At 34.3% G+C, this 26,344-nt stretch overlaps 1 protein-coding gene across 1 annotated transcript; it reads left to right on the plus strand.

Annotated features, from left to right (window-relative positions):
* Positions 1 to 3,988: 3,988 nt before the first annotated feature.
* mfsd14a1 (major facilitator superfamily domain containing 14A 1) lies at positions 3,989 to 25,860 on the plus strand. Its single transcript, XM_056447985.1, has 12 exons — positions 3,989 to 4,243; positions 6,763 to 6,858; positions 8,783 to 8,845; positions 8,934 to 9,061; positions 10,110 to 10,224; positions 10,311 to 10,529; positions 15,448 to 15,561; positions 15,678 to 15,749; positions 18,096 to 18,208; positions 20,160 to 20,257; positions 20,334 to 20,488; positions 23,834 to 25,860. The coding sequence occupies exons 1-12, from the start codon at positions 4,166 to 4,168 to the stop codon at positions 24,038 to 24,040; spliced, it is 1,458 nt and encodes a 485-aa protein (XP_056303960.1). The 5' UTR covers positions 3,989 to 4,165; the 3' UTR covers positions 24,041 to 25,860.
* Positions 25,861 to 26,344: the final 484 nt, after the last annotated feature.

Here is a 26,344-nt window from a genome sequence, read left to right on the forward strand (position 1 = left end):
ATGCTAATGGTCTAATCCGATTCAATGATCTATGCTAAGCTAAGCTAAGCTAAAAGTGCTCCCGCCAAACTTAGAAATTGACTGAACAGATTAAAAAATGGTGAAATTCAACTGTTTAACACTAGGGAGGTGTAAAATGAGTTATGAAACCTACAAGATGTCTTTATAGCACAACGACCACATAATCTTATAGGTCGAAAGACCAATCAAATATTGATTTCACACTACATGACCCCCTTTAAAAGTATCATTCACCCAAAAATCAAAAGAAATCATGTTTTAAACTCTCCCTCATGTGGTTTTAAACCTTTTGTTCGTCGTTTTACACAAAAGAAGTTATTTTGAAGATTTCTTGTCTCATTGACTTCCATAATAATTTGTTTTGCTACTATGGAAGTCAATGGGTGCCATCAACCAGCATTTTTCTAAACATCTTCTTTTGTGTTCAACAGAAGAAAGAATCTCAAAGGTTTTAAACCACATGAGGGAGAGTAAACTATGAGCTAATTTTTATTTTTGTTTTTTGGGTGGACTGTGCCTTTAACATTTGGTTGGTCTTGCTCCAATAACATGGCTGCCATTTTTCCAGATCTGCAATTGTTCGTGTGGTTCAGCTGGGATGTTTTCTGGAACAGACCTGCCATGGTTTTCAGGCTGAGATGTGTTCCTGTAAATCAATTTTCCGTTATTTTTTCGTTGTATCAGTGTCACAATTGTTATGGTTGTGTTTGTAGCCCAGTAGCCATGCTTAATATAGTCTTGGGTTGTTCATATAACAGGGTTGCCATTGTTTCCTATTTGATTATTGTTCTTATAACACTATTGCAGTGGTTTTCTGTTACAACAAGATCAACATTGTTTAAGGAATCATTGGTTTTATTTCTTTAAAAGGCTAATTTTACAACTCCCCTAAAGTTAAATAGTTGAGTTTTATCATTTTTGAATGTATTCAGCCAATCTCTTGGTTTGGCGGGAGCACTTTTAGCTTAGCTTAGCATAAATCATTGAATTGGATTAGACCATTAGCATCTCGATCAAAAATTTTCCATAATTTTGTTATTTAAAGCTTGACTCTTTTGTAGTAACATTGTGTTCTACGACTGACAGAAAATGAAAAGTTCCTGCCATGGTACTGCAGCAAAGTTCCTTGATTAATACACCAGGATGAGAATAAAGTTCCTATCAGCCTAGAAAATAGCAACTTTTTATTTTACATCAGATTTAGTAGACAATGTATTAATCCATGGGGCTCAAACTCGATTCCAGGAGGGCCGGAGCTCTGCACAGTTTTGCTCCAACCCTAATCAAACACAACAAGGCTACTAGGGACTTATAAGCAGGTATGAGTTGGAGGTGGTTGGAGGTAAAATCTGCAGAGCTGCGGCCCTCCAGGAATTGAGTTTGAGACTACTGTATTAGTTATTTAGTACACAATGTTTAGTCATTTTTTGAGCGAGATGCTAATGGTCTAATCCGATTCAATGATCTATGCTAAGCTAAGCTAAAAGTGCTCCCGCCAAATGTAGAAATTGACTGAATGGTTACAAAAATGGTGAAACTAAACTGTTTAACACTAGAGAGGTGTAAAATGACCATGTTCATTAAAAAGTGAAATGTTCCTTTATAATTTCTCTAAATCTTCTATGTCAGATGTGTTTGGTGAATAACCAAAGTCTCTAATCCTGCAAGAATTTATCAGAGACACTACAAGAGAGTATTTCTTGTTTTCTGTCTGTCTTATTTTCGAGTGAAATGGTTAACACCAGCAGTTAGCACACATGTATAACTGTGAATATCGCATGTCAAGGTGTGAAAGACTCAACATATGGTTTAGAAGCTCAAATATACAGAGAAAGATTGTAATACTCGACATTTCTCTTTCATTATCAGTAGTTGTCAGATTCGTACTGGCTGTAGATCATTCCTCGCAATAAACAGAACATTTCCAGAGGCTGCAGAGGAAGAAAAAAAAAGTGTTCATTAAAAGACGCTGGTATTAAATTACTTCACCTAAAAATGTAGGTGTTCATGACATATTTATTATTTATTGCCTAAAGCTCTTCTACATGAGAGAGACTGTAATGTTTGTGGTATTTCTGTGCTGTGGTCTTTTCCTTCGGTTTGTTTATAGCTTGTAGATATGAATCTGTTGTAGAGGACAGTGCGCCACCTCTGACCTGTGAATATTTTCAGATCTTCAGCCTGAGGAGATTCGTCATTGGGACTGAATTCAGATTCGTGTGCATGGTACCGCAGAGCCATGAAACATGCTTTTGTTCAATGCTTAATAAAGGTCGTTCAGATTAATGCTAATTGTGTTTGTCAGTTAATAGACGTGTGCCTATCAGGGCTCCTCTATACTCTGTAATATGGACAAAACAGACTATTGTTTGTGTAAATGTAGAATGGATTAGTGCTAGTCTATTTATTGGAGATCACAACAGGTCTGTCTTTAAAGGTTTATCTATTATTGTTAAAAAATGTACGTTTTCAACTAGAGAAAGTTTGTTTTTACTTCCTTTGTAAGGGGCTGAAGATTCAAAAGTGGTCTGAATTAAATCAAAGTTAATAAATTGTGAAAAAAATTCATTCATAATAAGACATGCGTAATTAATGTCATTAATTAATGAAAGAAAAAATATTTTTATAAAATAAGAAAGGTGCCATGCATGCTTATATTCATTTAACACATTCATGTCTTTAGTTATAATTTCAGTAGAGTTTAGAAATCAATTTTTAGGGGAAAAAACTCATTTGAAACAACATTTAAAAGCCAAAAAAGATGTAATTTAAATGACAATTCTAATGAATTTGGTATCACGGTGGCGCAGTGGGTACACAATCGCCTCACAGCAAGAAAGTCGAACAAGTTGGCGGTTCATTCCGCTGTGATGACCCCTGATTATTAAAGAGATTAATGAATATATACCACTAACTGTACTCTCTCAATAAATAAATAAATACATTACTAATGCTTTGCTTCTTAGACTTTACACACCTGAAACTTGTCTATAGCACTTGTTCACTTCTGCTCCTTTAGTTGTGTAAATTGCTTCCTTGTCCTCATTTGTAAGTCGCTTTGGATAAAAGCGTCTGCTAAATGACTAAATGTAAATGTATATATGGACTACAATATCTCATGGTAAGCAAAAAAAAACCACAAAGTTTATCACATTTATTAAAACAGATAAAGAAAATAATATTTTAAATGTGGCCTAGGCTACCATACAGTAAATTAAGAAGGGGCAGTGGTTAGCACTGTCGCCTCACAGCAAGAAGGTCACTGGTTCGAGTCCCGGCTGGGTCAGTTGGCATTTCTGTGTGGAGTTTGCATGTTCTCCCTGTGTTCGAGTGGGTTTCCTCTGGGTGCTCCGGTTTCCCCTACAGTTCAAAGACATGAGCTACAGATGAATTGAATAAGCTAAATTGGTTGTAGTGTACGAGTGTGAAAGAGTGTGTATGTTGTGGTGACCCCGCTGTGGTGACCGCAGATTAATAAAGGGACTAAGCCAATAAGAAAATGAATGTATGAAATTGTCCGTGTGTGTGTGTGAATGAGTGTGTATGGATGTTTCCCAGTACTGGGTTGCATCTGGAAAGGCATGTAAAACATATGCTGGATAAGTTTGCGGTTCATTCTGCTGTGGCAACCCCTGATGAATAAAGGACTAAGCCGAAGGAAAATGTATGAATGAAGCAAATTGAGAACATTCAGGTTAACAATAAATGGCTCATGGTGAAATTTGCCCAGAAGATAAATTAGAATTATAAACTAATGATTAGAATGATATTCGAAAACAAGCAAAATAAGATATTGTGTAATTTCTATCATTTTACATAGAGAAACTTTAAATATGCCGCCTTTAAAAGCAAAACGACGTTTTTTTTCATAGTTTTCCTGTTTCGACCACGTGTGCGCGCGCTGTGTGAGGGCGTGGCCAGGCGGGAATCGAATGATGCCGACGTCATCGCGCACACCATGCGTCTCTCCTCGGGAAGATGGCTGCTGTGTACATGATGCGAAACTGAATGGACGCAAAACAGCCCGAAATTGTTGAAATTCCCCCCTTTTTCCCTCCTCGGTCGCCCTCTCCTCATCCACATACATGCGTTTACGGTAAACCGAGGCCGTTTTTAACCTAGTGCGGAGAACTAGGATGATAATATGACCCAGAAAAAGAAGAAGCGAGTGAATCGCAGTTTGTTGCTGGCGAAGAAAATCATCATCAAGGATGGAGGAACGGTGAGTTTTAGCCACAACAAACACTCACACACGCAAACACGAAGGTTTAAGCCTTAAGTAGACACATTCATAATTTGTATGTTAGTATGTGAGTCTCATTGGAGTGGAATTTGTCATCCGTGGCTGTAAACATCAGCGTTTACTTCCCGTAAGCGTCAATAAATCACATCAGGGGACGTAAATCTGAAGATTAACCTTTTAGATGATTATATAAGAGATTTTTATTGCTTTGACGACACATAACGAGGGTTTAAAATGCCCAGCTCAACCTGTCATTATTATTAAGTGTGGCAGTAAATATTATAATTTGTTCTATTTTTAGTCATGTGAATCAAGCAGATAAGAAAGGCTTAAATAGTTTTAAAATTAATTTTTAATGACTATATAGTCATTTATATAGACAAAATATACGAAAAAGATGTTTTATAAATATTAACTTTCATTTTGGATGTGATTAATCGTTTAACAGAACTAATATGCTGGTTTGATGTTTGATACAAACAAAGGGGTTTCTAGAAATATTTAATATTTTAGTTTAGAAGGTTTAGTTTCAACTCTGTTATTTAAAATTAATAATACAATATATGATTGTGGTAGTCTGTTAGCATCATGAAATCAAAGTGCAGTGTTGTTATCTGTGGTACCGCCTCAGTGTTAATGTGATATGTGTCTTTGTAATTTAATATTCAGCCTGTTGGATGTCTAATGTTTAATGTTATTGATTAATGCAGGATCTTCTTTTGCTTATATTTTAGCACTTATTACATCTGTTTTTAATGCACTTATTACAAACTTTTAAATTTTCAGGTTTCATTTTAGTTTAATGTTATTCCTAAATGTAAAACCCATATTTTGCACTTACCTTTCCCTGTTTTTAATGCTTTTTTATTTGTAGAATCTTTGAAAGGCTTAGTTTTAAATATGCGTCCAGTTAAACAATTTGAGCAATTCCATGCAAATGTCAACCTTGCCATGAAAAAAAATAGGTTTTCACCAAAATATGGAAACCGTTTGTAAGTTTTTTGTATAAGCAAGTATTTTACAGTATTTTAGAAATACTCAAATGTTTCTGTCGATGTTCTCAAACTATTATATTTGATTTACCAAAGTTGCACAAGTGACAATTTCATATCTGTCACATTCATAACGGTGAGATGTCGAATCCATAACAACAGTTTTTCCTCATAAATGCAAAAATATTAAATAAAATAAAATGAAATCAATAATTTTTGTTCTATAGTGAGCCGACTCTTATCCTTTTGATTATCATTATTTATTTTGGGTTGTGCAGTTTAAGTCACAGAATTTCTACAAAGTATGTTGTATACTGTAAACTCAGAGACTTTTTTTTGTCACATCCATAATGCATGTTCATTTTCCTCATTTAAAGTACAAAACATTTTTACAGATTGATATTTTCTGATCCCATAACTCTGTGGTCAGTTGATGTGAAAAATATAAATAAAAGTTTTAATATAATGTTAACATATACTTTCCATGTGAATTTATGTTTAGAGTTTTTACTGCAAATGTCACATCCATAACGCTGGAATTGCTCATATACTGTAGAGTTTCTATCAAATGACTCTATCAAAATTAAATTGTAAAAAACTTTTATTTAGTATTTTATATTTAATATTATTGTTTCAATATTGTATTATCTTTTTATTGTTATGAATCTTTATATTATGAATGTGTTATTTATAAACGCTTTAATTTTAGTTTCAGTTTTAATACATTTAGTTAGTTTAAATATAAAAATCTTCCTACATTCTTCTGTAATTTGTTTAATTTTGTCATTTTTGTTGACATCACTTAACTTTTATTATTATTTTATTTTTGATACAATTCCATTTTTTATTCGTTCATTTTCTTTTTGGCTTAGTCCCTTTATTAATCAGGGGTCACCACAGCAGAATGAACCGCCAACTTATCCAGCATATGTTTTATGCAGCAGATGCCCTTCCAGCTGCAACCCAACACTGGGAAACAATTCTGTTCTTAGTTTTATTAAATTTAGTACTTTAGTTTTAAAAACTAATGAAATAAAGTGTATTAAAATATTTAGAATATTAAAATATATTGACTATTTAAATATGTAGGTTTAAGTAATTAGTTTAGTTTAAGTAATTAGTTTCTAATTACATTTTTAATCTTTATTTTTAACTTTGTTTTATTAATACAAGGTAGTAGTTGTTGTTTTTCATCTTAAGCTTATTTTATTTCAGTAAAGACAGCAATTCAGGTTTCAAGTCAAAGACCAAAAAGAAATTACAATTAACAGCACAATTTAACCAAATACCTTTTACACATGAAAAATCTGTGTTTTTTTTGCTTAGCAAATGAAAAGATGCATGCTTCATACTGCATAATGGTCTCGCTCATACACTAGGTTGATAGATTACGCCACAAACAGCGCTAATATGTAACCAAAACCAAACCACAGCTCTAATGATGTGCATTAATGCTGCCTCATTTTCTTCTCATGGTTTTACATCTCTTGTTTTTTCTCTCCTCAGCCTCAAGGCTTTGGTTCCCCCAGTGTTTATCATGCCGTTATCGTCATATTTCTGGAGTTCTTCGCTTGGGGTTTGCTCACAGCGCCGACTTTGGGGGTAAGTTGGAATATTGAAGGCAAAAAAACAGCATCTGTCAATTTGAGGCTTTTCATTTCAGTCTAATGTAAAGAAAGCATTCAAAACACACATTTTAAAGGAGTTTTTGTAGCACTGTAGATTCAAACAACAGTTTTTATATCTATATTCTGATGGTTTATACAGAGGCATTTATATACAGCCAATCGATCATCGTTTTCATGCTCTATCATTGCTTATGCCTTCGATTAATCGAGTAATTGTGCACATCCCTACTCCCAATACTTTCCTGTCTTATAAAAGAAAAGCAAGTGCAGTATTATAGAATGAAACCAAAGATCAAAACCAACAGCCATTTAATTTCTACCGTCTGTTAGCATGTCCAGAAGTTCAACTTTTTGTGCGATGGTTAGCATCTTCCTCTGCCTTTGGGTGCTACTGCAGGTGCTTTTTATGGTGCAGAACGTTTCGTCGACGTTGTGGGGAGAAAACTTGCAAACATACAGTACAGCGCTTCAGAGTCACACTGCTTGCGATCAAAGATTTGTCAATTTGGCAAGCTGAACGCATTCAGTACTAGGATTGCACAGTTTACAGGTACTGTGGTAGTATCGCGATACTATGGCTCCAATAAATGGTATTATCTTCAATAATGGTTTATCTACAATAGACAATGTTGCATGTGGAAATTGTGTAGAGTTTGCACCTTTATGGTAGCCTATTGCACATTTTCTAACGCTTCAGTTCGAACGCACATCTGAATCGGTCCATTTCTGTTCCTGTTAATATGATTTATTAGCGACCGCGACAATCTCTATAATAGAATGACTCACAAAGTGAAATTTTTAATTACTTTGGATTGTTACCTGATCAGATTGAGAAAAAAACACCAAAATAGCAACAGGAAACATTGAAACTATTGTTGACCACTTCATATAGTCTAATTTTGTTGGAAAAATGCTCTTTTGTAACACATTTCATTCGGTATAATTTGTATCTTTATTTTAATGTGTTTTTGTTGGTCAGTTATCTACAAAATAAACAAAAAGAATAAATTAATTTTAGGTGAAGTGGGGTGCAAATAATACATTTTAACCTCAAATAAATTATGAATTACATTCAAGTAGGCCTATTATAACATAAATTATAAAGAAAATGTATTTTCTTGGTACTTCAGCTGGTATAGTATCCTAAGATTAATTTATGGTATCGCGACAACCCTATTCTATACTCTACAGGAGACATGGCACAGAGAAGCTTGATTGACAAAGGTCTACAGCCAGTCAGGACGCAGAACACAATACGCTGAAGAGAAAAGCATGTCAAACTATCCCAAATAGTGGATACGAAACTGCGAGGCCACGAAAAGTGAACCGCGTTATAGCGAGAGACCACTGTATAATGCAAAACGCTAGCAATTATGATAGTGACAGTGTCTTAATAACATACATACATGGTACAAAATGATAATAAAGTGATGGCAGGAAGCATGTGAAGTAGTCCAACCAGTGGACATAATACATAATTTATTGTCTTTAAGATATCAGCCTAAATTTGTTATCAGATCTGTAACAATAACTTTAAAAATAGCACTTATCAGTGGATATCAATATGACTGCTGCTGATATGACTGCATCCCTATAGTGAATGCGTTAATTGTTAACTTTATCTGTGTTTCAGTTTGTACTTCAGCAAAAACTTAATTGATTTCAGCAATGGCAGCATTTTAAGTTAAGTCAGAGATGGAAAAAATGGGTTTCAGGCTTAATAGTGCAAAATAAAGATTGTTTTTGTGTTTAAAAAGCAACCATATATTCCTATCAGATGACTGTCGCATCTATTACAGGTGCTAGAAACCATATTGAGTGATATGATCCAGTATGAAGCTTCAAAGTTTGTGAAAACATTAGTGCGGTTGTCATCATGTGTGTGTTTTTGTCTGCAGGCTCTTCACGAAACTTTCCCCAAACACACGTTTCTGATGAACGGCCTGATTCAGGGGGTGAAGGTATGATATTCTGTTAAATCTTCTCACTTGTGTTTTGTAATTTTGTTGGTTGTTGATCAGCAGTGTTGCTGTTTGTTGTCCTCTGCAGGGTCTGTTGTCGTTTTTAAGCGCTCCTCTGATTGGTGCTCTGTCAGATGTTTGGGGAAGGAAGTCGTTTCTTTTGCTCACCGTCTTCTTCACGTGCGCGCCCATTCCTTTAATGAAGATCAGCCCATGGTTCGTTACGCTCTTCACTTTTTTGGTTATTCACACCTCATAAAATATTACGTTAATTATTATATATTAAGAATTATAACTTATTTGTTTTTAGTTCCCATATATATCTATATATATATATATATATATGAAGAGTTCAGATGCAAAATCCTCTAAGTGCTGTATGAAATTGTCTTCTATTATTAGCATTTTTCTTAGGCTCATTGTAGAAGACAATTACAGATGGCACTTGGAGGTTTTTGCATCTCAACTTTTATATATATATGAATTATTTATATATTAATGTTTATTTATAGTTTAGTATCTTTTTATGTAGTTTCAGTTTCATTTTTATTTTAGTTTGTTTTTATTTCATACTTTCACTTAGTTAGCAAGTTTCAGTCATTTTCTTATGAGGTTTCATCTTTGTTGTTATTATTATTATTATTATTAATTATTATTAATTATTTACACGCTGTTTTATTTATTTTCATTATTTACACAATTTTTACACTTTTTCTTTTTGTCAGTTTTTACTTTCTCTACGTTCAAACCCACAAAAAAGTTTGAGAAATTTAGTCTTTTTCTTTTATATATTACATTTTTATTGTTGTTTTATTTTGTACTACATACGATTTTATTTTAGTTGGTTGCCAGGCAACATCTCTTATTTTGATTTTATTTTTCTAAATTTTATAGATTTTATAACTTATTTCATGTATTTGCAAAATATTTATTATTATTATTTATTATTTAATTTTATTATTGTTATTAATTAATGTTGTTAAAATTTTTCATGTTTTAGTCGGAAAATATAGTACTACAACCTACTGTATTTAAGATGTTTCCAAGACCAATGTTTTTTACTTTAGCAGTGTTAATTTGATCTGTAACTTAATATGTACATTTTTAAACTTTTTTTTTTATTGTGAATCTAATTTTAAATTATTATTCTGTTAAAATATTAGATGACATGCACACAAAATGTATGATGTTGGCTTAAGCAGACCTTTATCAATGTGAATTATTAATTTAATAAGATTTCAAATGGTTCTGTCTCGTGTTTCAGGTGGTATTTCGCCGTGATCTCAGTATCTGGAGTGTTTGCCGTCACCTTCTCGGTTATATTCGCCTATGTGGCTGACATTACTCAAGAACATGAGCGCAGTATGGCATATGGCATGGTGTGTATAACCCATCATCATCATCATCATCATCATCTCTGTGGCCTCATATCTCGGCGTTAATCCAGCTGTTGTTTCTCCTCCAGGTCTCAGCCACGTTTGCGGCGAGTCTGGTGAGCAGTCCGGCCATCGGTGCATATCTCAGTCAGGTGTACGGAGACACTCTGGTAGTGGTTCTGGCCTCTGCCATCGCCATGCTGGACATCTGCTTCATTCTGGTGGCTGTGCCGGAGTCATTGCCCGAGAAGATGAGACCCGCGTCTTGGGGCGCCCCCATCTCATGGGAACAAGCAGACCCCTTTGCTGTGAGTCCAGCCGAGCTTTCTCTACTCATTTTTCAACATGGATGTGAAAATGCAATGATCTTACATGGTTGTGTGTCATGAGTGCTTTCAAATGTGAACCTTTCAAATGCAGTTGAAGTCAAAATTATTAGTGATTTATTATTATATTTTTTCTTTTTTAAATATTTCCTTAATGATGTTTAACAGAGCAAGGAATTTTTCACAGTATTTCCTATAATATTTTTTCATTTGGAGAAAGTCTTATTTGTTTTATTTCGGCTAGAATAAAAGCTGTTTTTGAATTTTTTTTATTTTTATTTATTTATTTATTTTTTTTAAATAGTTTCAAGGTCAATATTATTAGACCTCTTAAGCAACATTTTTTCAATTGTCTTTTTTAATTGTCTACAGAACAAATCCCTGTTATGCAAAAACTTGCCTAATTATTCTAACTTGCCTAATTAGCCTAGTTAAGTCTTTAAATGTCACTTTAAGCTGAATAGAAGTGTCTTGAAAAAATATCTAGTCAAATATTATTTACTGTCATCATGGCAAAGATCAAATAAATCAGTTATTAGAAATGAGTTATTAAAGCTATCATGATTAGAAATGTGTTGGAAAAAAAAATCTTCTTTCTGTTAAGCTGAAATTGGGGAAGAAATATACAGAGCACTAATAATTCAGGAGGCCTAATAATTCTGACTTCAACTGTATGTCAGTTAATTTCAAATATGTTCCAAAAAAATCTAATATTGCTATTAAAAACATGTCTAAATATAGATTGCAAATGAGGTTTTTTATATACAGTACAAAACATTTTTATAATATGTAACATTTTGTATGAAAGATTTTATACTCCACAATTGCTTGAAAATCAAAGAGATGTGTCTAATCAAGTTATGTAAAATCAAAAATATAAACACAAAAATCTAATGTATTTTTCAAATATATTTTACAAAATATGTTAAATCCTGGAACTGCTATTATAATCGCATCCATTTATCTAACATTATACTCTACTAAATGTTTTATTTTGTATGGAAAATTCATGGAAAAAATAATACATTCAGAAACTGCTATAAAATCATCTTGTCTAACCAAATTATCTTCCAAATTTGATCTTTGATTTGAACTTGATATCACAAACATTTAGGTTACTGAAATGAATGAAATTATGTAGTGTGCTTTACTGCACATGTTTATTTTATATAAAATCTATTTTACAAAATATTCAAAGTTTATGAATTGCTATAAAATCATTATGGTCCTAATTTGATTTTGATTTATTTATTTTCGAACAAAGTATCATACATAAAATATCATTAACAAAAGAATACATTTCAACATGGTCGAAAATTGAGTGGGATGAAGCACAAGCTTATTTAAACTTGATGTTATAAATGTTAACATCTAAAAACATTTTTATCTTGTATAATATATATAATTTAAACCTATTTTGGACTCTAAAGTTGCTGTTAAGTCTAATCCTTATGTCTAATTAAGTGGTTTTAAATTTGAACTTGATGCCATAAAAATGAGGTTAAATGAGATTTATATTAGGTGCTGTACCAAAATAGCCAATAGTTGACATTTAACATTTCTGTCATAAAACTTCTTCAACCTTTAAGTCTCATACTTGAAATGTGTGTTGTCAATATTACAATATTAGTGATTTTTATGGGGTGTGAAGCATAACGTCGCCCATTAGTAGGAGGAGGTTGTGAAGATCATTCAAATCACAGATTTTATTACTTTTGGAAATGGTCACTGAAGAACATTTATGCAGAAACTAGCGTGTTCTTAGTATAAAAAGAGAGAATGGCACTGAAATGATTGAATGATGGTAAAACTGAGGCAATGCTTTGTTCACTTGCTGTGTGTTTTTTCTGTAGGAAACTATAGGGTCTTTAAAGCCTGATGTTGTTTTAAGCTGTACTTTATCTGTATGCGTGTCATATCCGTCACTTTTCACATGTGGTCTGGTCTGAAGTTCCCCTGAAGCCTGATGCTGTTTCCCACCACGTTTATTCTTGGTGTTGATGAGCATTTTTTCATGTCTTATTTAGAAGCTACATTTACAGTCTGGTGTGTTAAACGTGTCAAACACAAACCAATGCAAAGGCCATTCTCAAACTGAAATAGTGTAGCATTCGTCTCTCATTGTTGCAGAGCTTTTATGAACAAACATGCAGTGATTTTAGATTTGTTCCAGATGAAAATTTTTGTAATTGCCTAATAAACAAACAAATTTAGTGTAGAACTTTAAATTTATCATGAAAAAAAAATCTTTTCAATTAGGGTTGGGTATTGTTTGGGGTTATTTCGATACCGGTGCTAAAACGCTACTTTTAAAACGGTAAGGGTGTCAAAATGGTGCCTGAACTGATACTTTTCAGCCACAAAATAATGGTGGATAACTCTAGAAAAATCTTTTATTTGACAAAAAATATACATTTTAATTGTTCTTATTGATCAACATAATGAAGGTTTAAATTATACATCAGTTCATATTTTATATATTTGAATTAAATCGCATTAATATATTTCTTTGATCATTTGTCAATGGCCTCAAAACACTTAATTTTGTTGTACATTTAGCTTTATTAACATTTTAATTGTTAATTCAAATAAATGAGAATTTTACATTCATATTGGAAATATCAATATGATAAAATAATGTGTCTAATGTGTATTAGTAGTCAATAAATAAATAATGAAAACGCAGGTTTCCTATGGGTCATTGAGTTTTAGTAATGTCATCTAAAAGGTCTTTTTTTGTCATTGAAAGTCAGGGAATTTTATATAGATTTCTCCAAGTCATGCAGCATCATAGATTTTTGTTTGTTGCTTTAGGTCTTACTTTACATTTACCAAAAAACTACTTTTTATACCGTCTTATTTTTTTATAGCTTTTTTTCTTTGGCAATTTGTTTAAGTTTGTGTTTTTTTTTGTGTGCCATTTTATTTCTTTCTAGCTTGTCATTGAGCAATTAAATATATTAAAATAATATTATAATGATAATATGACAATATAAAGCAACATAAGTTGTTTTGTTTTTCTAAAAAAAATGAATAGAAGTGAACGAGACCAGAAGTCTTGAGACATTTGACTTTCACATGACAAATAAGCTAAATAGATCATGCAAATTCAGCTTTTTAGCCAGTTAAAATCAGGGAAAAGTCTGGGAATTTTATATTTGGCTCAGAATGTGATAAATACAGTGATCAGCATATATAAGAGTACACCCCTCACATATCTCTCTTTTAAATTCATATTTTTAATAGGAAGCTATACAATATTATATTTGTGCATATACATTAGATTAGTCAATACTGAAGCCAAATCTGGAGCTTATCTAACAAAATAACTTATGATAACGGTCCAAAAACTAGTACAGCTAAATTTATATGTTATAGAAAAATATTAAATACAAATTAAAAAAAAAAATCTAGAGAACCAAAAAAATTGAAAAAATTAGTTGAAATTTTGTAGGTTGTAACTTTTTTTTGCAATATTTAGCTTGAATTTAATTGTATTATCTTTCAATTTCTAAATACGTTTGGTGACTAAAATATTATTGTAATAAATATATCTGTTTAATAAATCTGTTTTGTTTAAAAACATCAAAATACATCACCTTAGAAATGGATAAAAATATGAATTTTCAAAATGGGGTGTACTCAATTATGCTGAGCACTGTATATACATTATCTTTTTTATTATCATTCTTAATGCTACAAACACAGTATGTTTAGTGTTTTTAATATTCATTTAATATAAAATTATCTTATCAAACCATCTCGTAAAGTATTAGTACAGAATGTGCTCTTCACACCTTTACAAATGAGATTTATTGTTGTTCAGTTCTAGCTGTTGCTGATTTGTGAATATTATTTGTATGCTTTGCATTTTAATAAACTAATTTAACAATGTAAGTAAAATATTGTTGTTTTAAAGATTAACTTGAACTCAGTGTTCAATGTAAAAATTAGGAGTAAAGGACATGTGTAATAATCGCTCACATTGATCAATAAGATTTCATTATTTACTGTGTTTACTAGCATGGACTAATAAGAAGCAATACTTGTACAACAATAATCACAGTTCAACATTTACTAATGCGTTATTCAAATCCAAATTCATGCTAAGTTGATGCACTGTGAGTTAACATGAACTATCAATGAAGAACTGTATTTTTAACATAACCAAAGGTGAATAATACTGTAATACATGGATTGTTCGTTATTTGTTCATGTTTGTAAACACACTTAACATTAAATTGTAACTTATTGTGAAGTGTCTGATAATTACATATCTAATATCCACCATTGTCTTTATCAGGGTGTCCGCGGGGTCTTAAAAGGTAATAAAAGTTGACAAATCAATGTAGAGAAATATAGGGCCCTTAAAAAGTATAAAAAAGTCTGAAATGCTATTTTGCAAGGTATTACATTTGATTTCATGTTTGATTATGCAATGTATAGCTGTGTGCTAACGTTTGCCTGAATTAAATCTGCCAATATCAAGGTGCTGTGTAGTTTATGATATCAATAAAATCCTGCTAGATTTGACATCATGCTGCTTTGTTTACTGCAGTAACCAAGGCAACACCGTTATTTCTGCAGTTCTTTAGGCGCCAACCTGCTGAATTAGCCAGATTTAATAGATTTTTATTCAGGATATGAATAATGTTTTGGATTAGTTTCTTACATCAATATTTAGTAAATATACTGTAAGTTAAAATCTCGCCAGTGTTTCCGGTTGAAACCTAACATAGTTATAAGGTCTTAAAATGTATGGAAAGATCCTTTAAAAAGTCTTAAATGGTATTGAATTTCACTCTCTGATTCCTGTATGTACTTTGTGTATACATTAGGAAGAAACCTCTTTGCAATAGCTCACAGTTCTGCTATAAATGTGTGTGTTATCTGTCTGCAGTCTCTGAGGAAAGTGGGTCAAGACTCGACGGTTCTGCTGATCTGCATTACAGTGTTTCTGTCGTATCTGCCTGAGGCTGGTCAGTACTCCAGCTTCTTCCTCTATCTGCAACAGGTGCGTCACTTCACCTTTAACTCCCTGTCATTAATCCTGCTGTTTACTGCCTCGCGTCTGTTCCTGATAACACACAAGCGGCGCATTCATCCCTTCTGCTTTCTCCTCCTCTGCAGATAATGGGATTTTCACCTGAAAGTGTTGCAGCTTTCATCGCTGTTCTAGGTTTGCTGTCTATTGTTGCACAGGTCAGTGATTTCTTGTAAGGATGTTCACACTTAGGCTATTTTAATGAATGTTAAGTAAAACTTTTACGGTTGTATGATGACTATAGCAGATATTATTGGATATTACATTTTTGGTATAACAGTTTAGTTTAATTGGTTGGTTTTGACAGTAATCTCTAAATTTGTGAAGCCTAATGGAAATAAATCTTCATAACTTTTGTTATTGGACATACCTGAATACTTTGTGGTCTGTTCTTTACAAATCAAGCAGTTATTCTTACAGAGTTCATGCCAAATGTGAATTTAAGTATTGGGGCGAGTAGATTATAGTCAACGCAAACATGTGAATACAGGAAAATTTCCACCAGGAGGTGTGAATGACATAGAATGTGTCATACATTTACCATGACTGTACTAGATTGTTTTACACGAGTTCAAAAAATGTAACTCAAGCGGAAAATTAGCATGAGGCAATAAGCATTCATTTTCTTTTCGGCTTAGTTCCTTTATTAATCCTGGGTCGCCATAGCAGAATGAACCATAAACTTATCCTGCAAATCTTTTACGCGGAGGATGCCCTTCCAGCTGCAACCCAACACTGGGAAACACCCATACACTATTGCATTCATACACATATACTATTGTTGTATGATGTCGGTAACAGATATTATTGGATAGTAGATATTTGGTATAACAATGAACAATTGCTAATTAAACAATATCTTTAAGCTGATAAATTATTTCCGCTAGTTGAACCAGTTCACATGTCAGCTGTCTGCATCTTTATTATTATACTGATATTTTGATTTTGGTTAATGTTCAGTGACTTGGTTGCTTTTATTTATGCATTTATTCAGGTCAGGCAGTACATTTTAGTTTTATAAAAGAAAGTTGGCAAACATATTTGATCAAAATGTAAACGTTTAAGTAAAAGACAAGATTTTTATTATGAAAACACTTAGGATGTTTTTAAAAAGCCATCACCTGGACGGATTTTAAGTTTTTTACCAAATATTGAATCATATCAATATTTGTAAGATCATATTTAAGTTGAAATTAGGGCTGCACGCTATTGGAAAAGTCACATTGCGATATTTAGTTTTTCTGCAATATATATTGTGATATCAGTGTTTCCTGTGGGAATTTTCCCAGCTGTGGCGGCAGGCCTTTTACACAGATCCTCCAACTACCTTTGACGTTATTTCAATGACAAATGTCTGGAGCGCAGTATTACAGGTCGAGATCTCATTTATTTAACACAAGCGTGTGAATCTCTTCGCTTGGGCGCCAAGTTCTTTTGTTTGTGCACAAAACTTCTTGCACGCCCTCAAATAAGCTCAAACACAAATTATCTTGTGCGCTCTCAAATAAACGCTGCTCAACTGTGAGTTAGTGTGTTTATGTAGCAAGAATGTCTCCAACATTTATTAGATTTGCTAGTATTATTTATGAATGTCTCCAATAGACCTACAGAGCGACATTAATGCATCCTGAAGTAAAGTAAAACTGCTATAAACTCCAGCAAGATAGGCATTGTATGCAAAGCCATAGACCTTTATCTATAAACTATAATTATGGAAACTGTTCATCTTAATTGAAAGCTACGTTGCATTTAAATAAACGTCAGTCAGTCAGTCAGTCAGTCAGTCAGTCAGTCAGCCAGCCAGCATGTCACCTTAAAGGGTTAAACAAATAACTCACAGCACTACTACGATTACAGAAAAGTTCGCGCTGTTATAACTCACTTGCCTTTTAATACATTTTGATGTGATTATAACCCGCTATTAAAAAAAAAAAATGTTATGAATGAGAAGCTGTAATGTAGCCATGGCGGGATGAATTTTGGTATGGCGCCCTGCCATGGAAGAATAAATGTAGCGGAAACCATGTGTTAACTAGGTATGCTAGGTTATATAGGCATGTCATTAGACAAAAGCCAAAAATAAATTCTAATAATATTGACCTTATTAGTTTTTTCTATTCCAGCCAAACTATAGGCATGACTATTAGTCAAAACTAATGCTGTGAAACATCACATGGGAAATTTCTGAAAGAGAATTAAAATCACAGTAATTCACAGGAGGGCTTTAATTTTGTATTCAACTCCTTATGTTTAATTAATCAATAATTAAAATAGACATGTTTTATATAAACATGTTTAAAACTGTTTAGATTTGTTTATGTTCAATGTCTCTGTTTAGGTTTGATCTTAAATAACTGAATTCTAAGTGAACCAGGACTAAATTTATCATTTGGTGCAAGTCACAAGTGTGAACACAATCTTAATTAATACTAATTCTAATACTATGAGAATATTCCTCTCAGTCATGAAGATGATTTCAAATGTGCCTCTCTTTCTGCCTGCAGACTGTAGTGTTGAGTTTACTCATGCGTTCCATTGGGAACAAAAACACAATTTTGCTGGGACTGGGATTTCAGATTCTGCAACTCGCCTGGTACGGGTTCGGATCGGAGCCATGGTAAGATCTATTATTTAAAGAATGATTTAAGCAACTGATTAAATTACACATGTTTCACATTAATGATATAATGTGTATATTGTTTACTAAAACTACTGGCAATTCATGTTAAACAATGCAAGTAATTCATCAAATGTTAAAGTACTTGGAAGATATTCATACTGATCATCACACTGATCATACTGATCATCACACTGAAATTAAAGTTTGCAGCAATTTCCGGTTCACATGGAATTTAAGGGAATAGTTCACACAAAAATGTCTAAAAGTTAGCTGTAAATTTAGTTACCCTCAGGGCATCCAAAATTAACTGACAATGCAAATGAGTGGCTACCAGCACTTGGAGAGTCAGAAAAATGTATGTGTATACAGGTAAATCAAAAGTAATACACATGTCTTCTGATGATACAAGAGGACTTATGAATATGAATATGAAACTCATCAAAAAAGCATCATTTACAACAATATTACCTTTAGTCTACTGTAGGGCTGAGCCGTATGATGAAATTCTGTTGATAGAAGTCATTTTATATCCTGAAAATAATACATATCACCATATAGTGTCAATTCTGTAAATTAATCAATTATTAGTTTGCATTTATTAACCTCATGTAAAAGACTCTTTTACATCTTAAGGTATTTGTTTCTCACTTTATTTTCAATTATGGAAAATAAATTATGACAGAGTATTGCCATAAACAATGTGTTTTATGACACCACAAAATAAACGAAAGAGCATAGACTATTTATTTTGTCTATTCATTATATATTGGCCCAAATTCACAGTCTTGACAAACAAGCATGATTATATCTGGAGAAGGGGTGGGCGATATGACCTAAAATTAATATCACGGTATTTTTCATCTTTTGAACGGTGACGGTATAATATCAGGGTATTACTTTCAATAGCAAAATAATATACATCTCAAGGAAGAACGGACAAAAAAAAAAGTCTTACTTCTATCACTCTTTAAGTTTTTGGTTTCGCTTTGTGTCATTTTAAATGCTCCGTCCCGTTATGAGCTGATCTTCATTTTTCTCTGTTTGTGGAATAAAGCAGCACCAATTTATGAGCAGACAGAGCAGGATTCTCGCGATGACCACCGGCGCAATTCCGCTCTTTGTTATGAGCCGTAGTTTCAGTGTAAACTTAGTAAAGGTGAGTTTCTTTGGCGATGATGTGTACAGTATTAGATTTTACATTTAGCGGACATTTGCGCTGAACACGCGGTGAATGCAACGCATCAAGATTCGGGCACCTTCTCCGAAAACACTCGATTGATCTCAGCTGGTGGATCAACATTTACCTCATGTCATGATCGCTGTCATCTGCGCCATTATTATTATTATAACTTTAATTGAGGTTTGCAAACCTGTGCACTTTTCACTCTTCAGCCGTTTGCATTTCCTGCGGTAACAAAAGCTCCCTGTCATCTGACAGCGGGAAGCGTTGAGTGACTGACAGCTAATATGAACCAATACAGCGGCAGCGTAGAGCGATTCAGCAAGTTTATAGAGAAAATCAAATGCTCCCAAATATATTATGAGGGCGCATAGATTAAATTTCGGGCGCTCATGGGACCAAAAAGGTTGCAATTTCGAGCCCTGTAGTATAAGGACATGTATTCAGACCACAACTGAACGTTTGAAGAAAATTGAATGCCTTATTATTTAGAATTAGCTATTATTGATGTAAATGCAGCCGTTCAAGGCACATAATTGATTTATTACGGAATTGACGGTATTAGAAAATCCATGTCGTGGCGCAATGTCACACCGGTGATGACTATGACACCGGTGTACCGCCCACCCCTAATCTGGAGAGCCTTTAAATCTCTAGTTAAAAACATGAGATGAATTTAGCTTTATATGCTCTCCTTACAATAAGAGATAATTGTCCAGTCTTCTAATAACACACACAGTCTTGACGCATGTGATGTGCCTCTTCCAGGATGATGTGGGCTGCTGGAGCCGTGGCCGCCATGTCTAGCATCACCTTTCCCGCAGTGAGCGCTCTGATTTCCCGTACGGCGGATCCGGATCAGCAGGGTAAGCTGATGGACGTGAGCTCAGGCGTTCAGTGTTGTTGTTTGCGCAGCGGTGGCTGAAGCTCTGGTTTCCGCAGGTGTGGGTCAGGGAATGGTCACTGGGATCCGTGGACTGTGTAATGGATTGGGTCCGGCTCTCTACGGCTTCATCTTCTACATCTTCCACGTAGAGCTAGACAAGGTTCCGGAGAAAGGACCTGATTTACAGCATCACCGTGATCTCCACCAACAGGTCAGTGCAGGCACACTGGCGCATGCTTTTAATGAACCCGCTGGCTTGATAATTAATTGAGAACAGTTTAGTTTAATTGGTTGGTTCTGACAGTAATCTCTAAATTTGTGAAGCCTAATGGAAATAAATTTTTATTATTGGACATACCTGAATACCTGATATACCTGAATAAGTCTGTTCCTTACAAATCAAGCAGTTATTCTTACAGAGTTCATGCCAAATGTGAATTTAAGTATTGGGGCGAGTAGATTATAGTCAATGCAAACATGAGAATTTCCACCAGGAGGTGTGAATGACACAGAATGTGTCCTACATTTACCATGAGTGTACTTGCATGTTTTACACGAGTTCAAAAAATGTAACTCAAGCGGAAAATTAGCATGAGGCAATTAGCATTCATTTTTTTTTCGGCTTAGTTCCTTTATTAATCCTGGGTCGCCATAGCAGAATGAACCATAAACTTATCCTGCAAATCTTTTACGCAGAGGATGCCCTTCCAGCTGCAACCCAACACTGGGAAACACCCATACACTATTGCGTTCACACACATATACTATGGCCAGTTTAGCTTATTCAATTCACACGGATGAAACCCACATGAACATGCAAACTCCACGCAGTCCCAACTGACCCAGCCGAGGCTCGAACCAGCAACCTTCTTGCTGTGAGGCGATCATGCTACCCACTGCGCCACCGTTACACCCGGAAAGAAACAACCCATTCGTTTCTAATTTTTGCACGTTAAAAAACTAAATTCGACCTCGCGTTGTGTGAATCGTATTGACACACTGCCTACGAAACATTCGTCCACCATAAATTCTAAACAGGTTTGATTATTTTTTTCTTTGAGAGTTTTGACAGTTCAGAGCCACCGTAGATGTGAAAAGCTAAATACAGAATGCCGTCATTTGAGCCAGAGATAACTTTGACAAACACAGTGCATAAAATAAAGACAGAATGTGGCGGACAGTTGAGAACAACTGCTGCTGCTTGGTTGACGTACTGCCCATAGAATGGTCCGCCTTCGGTTTGTTGCTTTGACACATCAATGCGGTCACCATCTATTAAAAGGTCTGTAGATGCTGCCAGTCTCTGTTTAGGATTTGTTTATGTATGTGAATGTGTGAAGTATCACAAACAATGTATCAAAATTTCACTGATTTCTTGAAATAAACTGCATTTGGGGATAATCCAGCGCAGCTCTTTGATGATGAGCTGAACTCTCCTTCCTCTATTGGATGAACACGCTATGTAGTTTATTCCTTTTTCTACTTTAGAGGAGTGCAGAGAACAAAGTGTCACTGCTTGAACTGACTGATTTATTTTTTCTTAACTGAAATGCGTTTTTTCGTAATGGATTAATTAATACACATCGCACTCAGTGAGCAAGGTCTGCATACGTGACAAATTTTTCACTTATGAATACAAAAAAATGCAAATGAAAATTTCGAACTTGCGTGTGCAAAGACTTTTAAAATACTTTTTAAAATATGTACGATTTTGACTATTTGGGTCAATTTTGGGAAAACATTGATATTTTATTAAATAAATGTAGTCATAACTTTACATGAGTTTTTTTTTATAGCTTTTAATTACATAAATAAAGATAACAAGACAGATTGTTTTTGTATTACCTTATATTTTTAATTACAAAGCGACCTCTGGCTTTGCTGCTTTTTATCTGCTCTCACTTCTGCAGATATATGTGCCTCCAGAAACTTGCGTTCTGTGAATGAACGTCGCCTCGTTGTTCCATCCCTAAGAGGGAAGAAATCACTTTCCCGAACTCTTGCATTCAATCTGCCCAGTTGGTGGAATGAACTCCCTAACTACATCAGAACAGCAGAGTCACTTGCTGTCTTCAAGAAACGACTAAAAACTCAACTATTTAGTCTCCACTTTCCTTCCTAATCTGCAACTGCCTCTCTGGCTATACCACTAACTGTACTCTCTCTCTCTCAAAAAAAACCTTACATTACTAATGCTTTGCTTCTTAAACTTTACACACCTGAAACTTGTCTATAGCACTTGTTCACCGCTGCTCTTATAGTTGTGTAAATTGCTTCCTTGTCCTCATTTGTAAGTCGCTTTGGATAAAAGCGTCTGCTAAATGACTACATGTAAATGTAATTACTGTCTCTAACAACATAAAACAACACAATTATAACTCTGAAAAGTTTAGAACAAAAGACTAGCTGCATAAAATACAATTGTGATAAATTCATGCTGAAATGTTTCATCAGTAAGTTTTGAAGTTTTTTGTGATGCTGATATAACTTCATAAAAAAGACATATTTGACACATAAATGAGCTTCTGTATTCCTATGGAACTTATAATTCTTTATATATTTTTTAACCCGATAACAAACATATAGACTGATGAATATAAAACTATTGTATGGTATTATTTGAGATGATGCCAACCCTCCAAGTTCATAGAGGACAACACAATCTTAAGCAATACACAAATACACGTTATTGAAAATGTTTTCGACATTATATAGTGTATAACTGCAGGTTAACTGTGTATTTGCCATGTATAAATTGCTGGTTTATACTTCTGCCTCAAGCGCATGCTACAGTGCGGCCTACGTGTGGATGCATAGCCCTCACTGTGGCCGTCGCTGACACGCACCTCTTAAAAAATGTAACTACACGCTGCAACAACACGTAGCGTAAGCTCTTTGATTGGTAGGCTTGGTAGCGCTGACGAGTGTGGGCGGGACCAAGAGCCACGCGAGCCAGATGGAGCGATTGTTTTCAAGTGTGGAGTCCCGTGAAGGAGCTCCGGATGGAAAGTTTTGTTTTGTGATTTACCTTATGACTAAAGTTGTTACACGTCCGCCAGTTCCTTCCTCGAAATTAGCGAGTTTGAGCCACTTTTACATTAAGGAAGCGTTCAGAAAAAACAAAACACCAGTGAAGAAACTCAACACAGAGGAATATGAACACCCCACTGCCAACTAGAGTTTCGGAAGTGTTATTGCAGAGCAACAGAAACGGTGCACAGAAGAATGAATGCACAGCTGAGCGCGTTCCATGCGCCGTGGGTCACTGCGATCACTTGACGCAGGAGTTTAAACCAGGCTTCACTGTCCACACAACACCATAACTTTCTATTTTTGACTAAAGTAATAACGTGCACGCTTCGTAAAGCTGCTTTGGAACAATTATTGTGAAAAGCGCTATACAAATACATTTAATTAGAATTTTTCTGAGCCTAATTACAAAAAAAAAAAATAATCAGTGGAGAGGAGTCACCATTTTTGTTTGTGTTGAAAATTAGGATCCATCTTTATTTTCTTTTTTAAATGAATAACTGCATTAATCTTGTTTCCCCAACAGAGTGCAATAATCCCAGGCCCGCCGTTCCTCTTCGGCGCGTGTTCTGTGCTGCTGGCGCTGTTGGTGGCTCTGTTCATTCCTGAACACCCTCATATGGGCACTCGCTCGGGCAGCTGGAAACATCACACATCCCCCCACGGGCACCCGCACAGTCCACACCCCCCAGGAGAGGCTAAAGAGCCCCTCCTACAGGACACTAACGTCTGATTGGCTGTTCCATATTGGCCACGCCCCCCCCCTCCTTCATTGGAGGAATGAACTGCGCATGGAGGCTGTTGTCATTTATTGAAGCGTAAAGCTATATATCGAAGGCGTGCTCGGTTTTGTGAATAGAGCTGTGCTTTCTTTCTTACTTTGAAGGTAAGTTTCTATGATCAAGACTAGCGTTCCTTACTGTATCACGAATAGAGCACCACTTTTTAAAAGTAATGTATATAGAAGAACATATTTAGTGATGGTTCTGTCCAACGGCACTATTACAATGGCTTGTATTTATTCTGTTTTTTTTTTTTAAGCGACTTTCTAGTTCTTCATTATGCTAGCTCACTCAGGGACATAACCTGGTCAGGAATGTTTCCATATTCAGAAGGGCCGCTTCACAACATACATGCAAACAGAGGGTTTCATCTTATAAACGCGAGAAGAATGAATTTGTACATTTCTTGCTAAACTATTTGCAAGAATTTGCATTGAACGACCTTTTTTTTTGTTTTTAGCTATTCATAAAATTATTTTTTTAATTGTAAAATGTTTGAAAAACGACACTTTGAATTTATTAAACTATTTGCAAGAATTAACCCAGAACAAATTTAAAATTGTGCGGAAAATTTAGTTTTTTAACAATGTAAACAATTCGTCAAACATTCGCAAGAAATTGCATAGAGCACACTAATTTTCTGTGAAACCATTCGTAAATTCTGTGCGAAAACAAAGATTCAACTGTTTGCAAAGATTTGCATAAATTTAAAATAGGTTCAGTCTATAATTCTTGATGTAAAATTTGAGACGACTAAAGGATTACCACTTGATTATTCACAGAACAAACTCACAAAACCCAAAAATAAATCTACTTGCGAATATCTGCAAATTATTCGTAAAACGGTTCAAATTAAGCCAATTAACAAAGTTCATAGGATTTTTTTTTGTAGAATTGCACTTGTTTGTGAGACCCAGCTTGTCCTCCTGAACGAAGTTTTTCTGCTATAAACCTGCTGCATTCATAAGCGTTTATGAGGAAACATTACACAACTGTACGGATTTCTATATGAGAATGGCCTTAACTGATACTTCAGTTTCAGACTTCGATAAACGAATTTCGCAACGGAATGATTGTGGTTCAGCTTCAGTGTTTCATTTTCTTTCTTTCTCATGTAAAAGCTGATGCCTGTTTTTTTTATGTATACCACTTAGAATCAATGGTGCCTTCCCCAGCTTACATGGTGTCGGTGTCGTTGACGTTGACTAGCGACGCATGAAACTTCCAATTGCGAGATCTGATCTGCGTCAGTATTTGAATTGTTGAGTTGCGTCAGACAATAGTAGAGCTGAAACACATGACGCATCATTTGTCTGGATTCGCTTTGGCCTTGTGTAGAAATATTATTTTACGAAACTACATATGTTTACGCGAAACACTTTGTAAATGCCAACTGACAAAGTACATTTGAGCAAAAAGGGGTGATTTTTTTTTTTTTTTTTTTTGCCAGTGGCCTTTCAATTTTTGTTTTGTTTTCATTGAGACAAACGTATGGCTTGTTTTTAAGATACAACATTTGACCAAATTGATGTATATTTTAGTCAAATTAGTTTGTGTGCTTTGGATATTTATGAGATGATTTCCTGTAATATATTACCTTTGTTTCAGAATACAGTGTGCTTGTTTTTTTTTTTTTTTTACATTCTGTGGTTCTGTTGTGCCGTCTTCATCATAAGTTTTAACATGGTGTATTTTTTTTTGACCCTACAATGTAAATATGTCACAAAGTATCGAAACATGCATTTCAATAAAAGTTCAATATTTTGATGTATGTGCGATTGTGTTGGGTTTATTATGTATATATTTAAGAGTACTTAGTAAAAACACAAGTTCTCAAACTGTGTTTCAGATTTTATTAACTTAGTCCAAAAATTACAACTACTGGTGAACAACCAACCCATGGTACAGAATACTATGTTAATCCATAAATACAAAAATATGAATGTACACAATGAATTATATACAGCTTTACAGCTCTCTCCATGAGGCACTTACATTAACCTTACATACATTTGCCAATCAAATGATCAATGTAAAATGGCAAAAAGTAAGCTAATTCATAGAAGACTTCATATTTGGCACTTCAATGAGAACTTCAATGTATAATACACGAAAAATGAAACCAAAATCATTTCCTCACCCTAATGAAGTCCAAATGAAACATGCATGCCTTTCTTTTTTGGATCACAAAATTGTCCATATAATCAGCATTAAGCGCTTTATAAAAATAGAGTCATACTTCAAAAGTACTGAGG

The sequence above is a fragment of the Danio aesculapii genome, chromosome 22 (genome assembly GCF_903798145.1).
Source record: "Danio aesculapii chromosome 22, fDanAes4.1, whole genome shotgun sequence".
Classification (NCBI taxonomy): Eukaryota; Metazoa; Chordata; class Actinopteri; order Cypriniformes; family Danionidae; genus Danio; species Danio aesculapii.